Here is a 7,068-nt window from a genome sequence, read left to right as displayed (position 1 = left end):
TCTGTGAACATTCAGACCATCCGAGTTCCACACATGAAGCCGACACCAGACACCAAAATGAAGATTACAATTATTTAACTAATAATGAATTACCACATTAATCTACTGTAGGATTAACTGAAACATAACCTGCTATGTTGCTTGAGTCGCCATAATATCAGAACTGTTTGTCTGTAATCTTTGTAGGGAACGCCTGCTTGAACTGAACATGAATTTCGACATGACAAACGCATCTTATTTGGAAATCCAGCAACACTCCATGTTTATTGAATATGAATCATAACTGAGGTATAAAGATGGTACAGATTGGGGGATTTAGAATACCACAAATATGCAATCATTGTTTTGGCAGCTTCTGTGTTAATTCCCTACAACCAATTGAACAGTTTTTTTCAGTTTGCACACACACACACGCACACACACACACACACACACACACACACACACACACACACACACACACACACAAACTCACACACACACACACACAAACACACACACACACACACACACACACACACACACACACACACACACACACACACACACACACACACACACACACACACACACACACACACACCGAAACCATAATGACTGAGGGTTGATTGGGAGTTGAATAATCTGTGTTATTGGGATTAGTAGGTGGGTACATCACATTAAACAAACAGATGTTTCATAGAATTCAGCCCACGGCACCTGCAGCTCCGGAAATTGGAATTTCAAATGGTTTCATATCCAATTTCCAAGCTCTCTGCCGTCACAAAGACCAGTGGGAGGTTAGCACATGCTAGCCTGAGTTAGCCAGGCATTGAAGTGCTTCTACCTAGTATAAAAAATAATTTCCATGGAATGGTAAAATAATGAATAAGAATAAAGTAGAACCGCAGAGAAAAATTAATGATGTTTTTTCAACGTAAGCATGATGTTTTTGGTTAGTTCTTACCATCATAGAGTTGCCATCGGAAAGTTGCTATCGAACAGTTCCCGTGGGAGAACTGGGTTTGTAAACATATTTTGACATTTTGACTATTTCTGTGCGAAATAAAGGCAATATATTGGCCATTTTTAACAACTTCATCACCAGACGACCAGGAAAATCCTTAACCAAAACATAATAATCTCTAATCTCAATTCCTGAAAATCCCTTTCTGGGATCAATAAAGTACTATGTTATATTAATGATGACAATTTTAAACTTCAAACTTCAATCCCTGAACATATAGATGTCCAGGTTGACCTACAAACATATAACCATAGAAGCTGGTCCCTGAATCTCAATTTGTGACCTAATACATGAAATCAATCAAATGTGCAAACATTATTTTCTTTATTTTAAGACATTGGAAAAATAATCCAAATGGAAAACCTATGAAAAATAAGTATTTAGCTGAATTCTTTGTTCCCTCTGCTTTAAAGGAAAGTGTTTAAGGCTAACTGAAACGACGAAAGGCTAAACAATACCAGCCAAACCATATCATTTCATAGACTGATGATGGAGGCAAGACACAAGTTATGGTTCAGATAGAGCTTAAAATTATAATCCTCTTATTTCCTTTTGCTATTTTTCACTTTTTCCCGTGCAAACACGTTTCCAGAATAATGTCTTGTTTGTTTTTTGTATTGTTGTACGTGCCATTGCATGCTTGAAGTCCCTAGGGGCACCGAATGTTGAAAACATGTCCAACACGTCCAGCAAGCTTATCTTTTCAACATCACGACCACTGGAAACCATTTTGCACTGCAGCAAGCTAGCTAGCTAGCTAGCTGATTTGAGTTGATTGAGACGTTAGCCTCTGTGGGTCTCTCTCTCTCGCCCTCTCCTTCCATGTCTGTTCGGGGGTCTCTGATCCCACCTTCATGCTCCAGAACAGTTCTGCTCCCACCGTCCCCCTAGTCCCATCCTCCTTCCCCTCCCGTCCCCTCTCCAGAGGTGACCTCCGGACAGAGTCACGGACTCTGCTGCTCCATGTTGTCGATCAGCCCCGGCTCCTTCCTCAGGAACTGCATCTGTTTCACCGACCTCATCACCCCGGCACAGCTGTCTCCCAGGATCTGCCCCGGCGCGGAGGAGGAGACAGGACGCTCCTTCTGGAGGTGTTCCCGCTGCATCTCCGTGATCTCAGCCTCCGTCATCTCCGGGAGGGCCACACCGCCGCTGTCGCCCACGCCGCTGTCGCCTCTTTTCTCCGTCTCCCACGACAACCCTTCCCCGTCCACCCCCACTCCCCCGTTCTCCGCCGGCTTGGTCCCGACCCCGGCGGCGCCCCCTCCTCCCCCGGGCGGGGTGCCGGAGGTGGCCACGTCGGCGGGGGGCCCGCTGCCGTTGGACAGACCCTTCTCCTGGTAGGGCGGGCCGGTGGGCGAGCCGGCCTCCTGGGTCTCCTCCAGGTCATCGTAGGCGCTCTTGTGGCGCGTCTCGGCGTACTTGACGCAGCAGTAGATGACGGAGCCCAGCGTGTTGACCACCACGCCGGCCACGAACAGCTGGGTGGGCTGCACGTCGCTGAAGGCCAGCATGCCCACGGTGATGGTGGCGATGCTCTTCACCACGCCCACGAAGCTGGTGGTGATGGCCGAGTTGATGTAGGTGCAGTGAAGCGTGGTGAAGTTCATGGCGCAGCCGATGAGCACGCACAGCAGGAAGAGGCCCACGATGGCCGGGTCCTGCCAGCCCACGTAGCTCCACACGTGGATGCCCTCCATGGAAGCCATGGAGCAGACCAGCAGCACCTGGTGGCGGGAGGGAGCGGAGAGAAGACAGATGAGAATCATTGAAAGAGTCAATGTTGACATTCAAAACTTTGCGAATTCTTTCCTTCCCTTCAGCTGTGTTAACGTAGCTTCAACGTTTCTGTAAACGGCAGAGAGGAAATATACAGAGCGCAAGGGAGATAAACTGTTCTTTGGCGATCACAAATGTAATTTATATTTCTAAATGTTCCCTTGGGCTGTGCGAATAGAGCTTCAATGTTCCTTCCACAGTAGAAAGGTAAAAAGGAGAGACGGAGAGAGAAAGAAATGAAAGGAGAGTTTGGAAGACCCCATAAACCATCATGATCGCGTCTCTCATTAATGAGGTCGGCAAGACACATCTTGCAATATCAAGTTTATATAAAGCTTTCTTATGAATTGCTGACTGCAGTATAACTACCCCTAAGTAATACTTTATCATAATTCATCATAATTAAAGTTATTATATTTGCTTTATGAACAATCCATGAGTGGGCACAAATTATTGCGCACACACATGTGATTAATGTAGGGATTTAAAGACATAATCAATACATCTCTGCTTATTTATAGACAGCTCAGCTCTGTCTATAAATCACGCACATACACGCACGTAGCACACACACAAACACGCATCACGTGTGCACACACACACACCACGTACACATTACACACACACACACACACACACAGACAAAAACATATGACGCACACCCTACCGACACACACACATTATACACATCATCGCACACAGCCTCAGAATGCGTTTGTGTGTGTTTTTGTGTGTTTGTGTGTGTTTGTGTGTGTGTGTAGTTACCGGGGAGGCCATGATGGCGATGGCATACTGGGCAGTGAGGGGTCCGTGGTTGCTCTCAAAGCTGGTCTTCTGGATCAGGACCAGGTAGGAGGCGTGGACGATCACCGTGAGGACCCCCGTCACATAACCGTAGGGGTCGCCCGTCAGGTCCCCCGCACCTGGGGGAGAGAGAGAGAGAGAGAGAGAGACAGAGAGAGAGAGAGAGAGAGAGAGAGAGAGAGAGAGAGAGAGAGAGAGAGAGAGAGAGAGAGAGAGGGAGAGGGAGAGAGAGAGAGAGAGAGAGAGAGAGAGAGAGAGAGAGACAGAGGGAGGGACAGAGAGAGAGAGAGAGAGAGAGGGAGGGAGGGACAGAGAGAGAGAGAGGGAGAGGGAGAGAGAGAGAGAGAGAGAAAGATTTAACATCACCTTCAGAGCCTCTTTGCCTCGTGTTTTCCATATGAGGAACCATGATATGGCCGATGTCTGAGGCATTGATAACATAAGGGCCGTGGCCCGTGTACAGCGCTGCTGTTTACAATGGAAGTGTGTTCACTGAATGTTGATCATTCAATGAAACTGCCTACTGCATGCTGCACAGCTCAACCATTTGCCTTTGAACCGTATTAAACTTTTGTCCCAACCACCGTGTTTTTCCGCACAATGTTTTATCCGTCCACTAGAAAGCAAAGGAGGCTGGCTCCATAGCCGGCACCCCTCCTCCTACCGACACTAGTCCTATACATCTCCACCTACACACAACACCTATAGCAGGACATCAGAGGAAACCAACAAAGAACAGACACAAAGGCTCCGTCGTACACAATAGACTCATCTTTTCATCATTAATTAATGGATCGGTTTATCAATTAATAAATTCATGAAGTCCCTTTGTGTTGAACGATATAAGGGCGGCCTTGTTCATTTATAGTAAAAGACAGAATCGTGTCGTAGTGAACTGCATCAAAGTTGGCGGTGAGTTTGGTTTGGGGTTTCGGGCTCTTATCCTGATTGGCCCCAGCCGGCCAACAGATTGATTGGTGGGATGCAAGAAGAAGGGCGGAGTATGTTAAATCATCAGGGGAGGGGCCGGAGCGGAGGGAACCACAGGTTAAGCACCACTGTACGGGGGGGGGGGGGCAGCTGATACTTTGAAGACAGGACATGAACGGGTTGACTTCAGACTCATCAGAGAAGTATCAGGGAGGGAGGGAGGATGAGGGGTAGGGAGGAGGGAGGAGAGGGAGAGGGGATGATTGGGAGAGAGTGGTGAGGGAGATAGTGGGGTGTGAGAGAGAGAGGGAGGAAGGGAGAGAGAGAAGGAGAGGGAGAGAATGTGGGGGGGGGGGGGGGAGAGTGGGGGTGGCGATAAAGAGAGAGGGAGGATGGGAGGAAATTAGAAAAATGGGCTGACAAGAAAAAATCTAGAAAACCTTTGGTTTTTTTTATGTGTTTGTGTGTGTATATGTGTGTATGTGTGTGTGTGTGTGTGTGTGTGTGTGTGTGTGTGTGTGTGTGTGTGTGTGTGTGTGTGTGTGTGTGTGTGTGTGTGTGTGTGTGTGTGTGTGTGTGTGTGTGTGATTCTATATGTGTGTGTTTATGCCAATCTATGTCTATACCAGTGTGTGGGTGTTTTAATGTGTTTGTGTGTTTGTATGTGTGTCTGTTTGTGTGTGTGAGTGATGGTGTTTGTGAGTGTGATTCTATTTGTGTGTCTATGCCCATCTGTATCTATACCTGTGTTGGTGTTGTGTGTCTGTGTCTGTGTCTGTGTCTGTGTGTGTGTGTGTGTGTGTGTGTGTGTGTGTGTGTGTGTGTGTGTGTGTGTGTGTGTGTGTGTGTGTGCGTGCGTGTGTGTGCGTGTGTGTGTGTGTGTGTGTGTGTGTGTGTGTGTGTGTGTGTGTGTGTCCGTACCAGCGAGTGCGGCGCCGGTGGTGGTGATGAGCACAGCACCGGTCACCCCGACGGAGGGCCGGCTGTTCTTCAGGAGGCACACGCTGATGCCTAGCGTGGCCAGCGGGAGGCAGCGTTTGAACACCACGTACATGGGCAGGCTGAGCCCCCGCAGGGACCACAGCGTCAGGGTGGACTGCAGCGTGGACAGGATGCACACGCTGCCGAAGGTCTGGGGGGGGGGGGTGGGGGGAGAGAGAGGGGTCAGTCAATTCAATTCAATTCAATTCAATTCAAAAAAAGCTTTATTGGCATGAGAAATATACATTTGCATTGCCAAAGCTGGTGAACAATAAAATAAACAGTGTTATAAAATAGAAAGGTAAAAAGTCAGTCGGTGTGTCTGTCCATCACTAACGGGACTGGCATTGTGTTTTATTGCTTTAATATGTTTTTAGTTACTTGAACACGCTCTCTGTGTCTCGGTCTCGCTCGCGCACGCACACACACACACAAAAACGCACACACACAAACGCACACACACACACACGCACACACACACTCCCCCCCAAACACACACACTCAGAGTCATAAACCCATCATTCAGTCAGTTAAACAGTCAATCAAGGGAACCAATCACTCAATTATTCCATCGACCAATTGGCCAGTCAGTCACTTATAGTTGGCCTTAGTCCATAATCAATCAATAGACTTTCTAAGAGCCTTGGGTCTACGTGAAATAAATATGAAGTAATACAATCATAAAGCTAGTCCAATACAGACAAAAGTAGAAAGTTCTAACTTCATACAAAAGCTATAATGCAAAGGATACACATCATGTTAATTAAGAAATGAAATCCATATTACCAGGCCTCAATTATATGAAGAATCAATAAAATAAAATACATTTAACTAGGCACATAGGCCCCTATGTCAGGTGACATATTGATATTTATTCGCATTATTCATTTACAGACCTTGTCCAACTCTGCTTCTGGAAGAACCTCAATTCCATATTGGATTTTTTTTGCATTGGCCTATCCGATCACGACACTAGACGGAACACAGACTCGATGTTGGGGGTTTACCTTGGCCAGCTGGAAGTCAAACGGCGGGATGTCCACCTTCCCCAACCGCCGGAGCACCTCGAGCGTCACAGCGGCGGCGGAACTCGTGAGGAACTGGATGATGGTGAGGTAGCGGAAGTCGTACGAGGAGATGAGGAACTTCAGCAGAATGTTCAGAGAACCGGAGAACACCCCGTGCGCCACGGCCACGGAAATTCCGACCCCGCGGCCTTTGAACATATCCATGGTGGACCCTGGTCGTCGGAGGCCACACAACCTAAGAAAACAAGGTCTAAAAGTGTTTTTGCTGTAAAAAAATAAACTTTTGTTTCAAAGAAGCACAAGGTGTACTATTTTGGGGGAGGGGCGGGGATGGGGGGATAGGCTCCTCTGCAAAATCACGCACGGCGCACCGGCACCGTTCCTCTCGAGCGCACCGTCGTAAAACGTCCCGCGGTCTTAACAAATGGCGAAGAGAAATGACCGATAGGCATTCAGGATTATTCAATCCAATATTCTGTGTGATGAGGAGAAAGCCAACCGGCGAATGGCAGGCAGCGTCCAGAGAGGTGATGGTGTGTG

General features: G+C 47.6%; 1 protein-coding gene across 1 annotated transcript; it reads right to left on the bottom strand.

The window, feature by feature from the left end:
• Nucleotides 1–527: 527 nt before the first annotated feature.
• Nucleotides 528–7,068, bottom strand: slc35d3 (solute carrier family 35 member D3). Its single transcript, XM_030345793.1, has 4 exons — nucleotides 6,508–7,068; nucleotides 5,441–5,651; nucleotides 3,551–3,708; nucleotides 528–2,733 (listed from the first exon to the last, which is right to left on the bottom strand). The coding sequence occupies exons 1-4, from the start codon at nucleotides 6,730–6,732 to the stop codon at nucleotides 1,951–1,953; spliced, it is 1,377 nt and encodes a 458-aa protein (XP_030201653.1). The 5' UTR covers nucleotides 6,733–7,068; the 3' UTR covers nucleotides 528–1,950.

The sequence above is a fragment of the Gadus morhua genome, chromosome 21, assembly GCF_902167405.1.
Source record: "Gadus morhua chromosome 21, gadMor3.0, whole genome shotgun sequence".
Classification (NCBI taxonomy): domain Eukaryota; kingdom Metazoa; phylum Chordata; class Actinopteri; order Gadiformes; family Gadidae; genus Gadus; species Gadus morhua.
The sequence above is the reverse complement of the archived record's forward strand: the minus strand, read 5'-3'. Positions and strand labels throughout refer to the sequence as shown.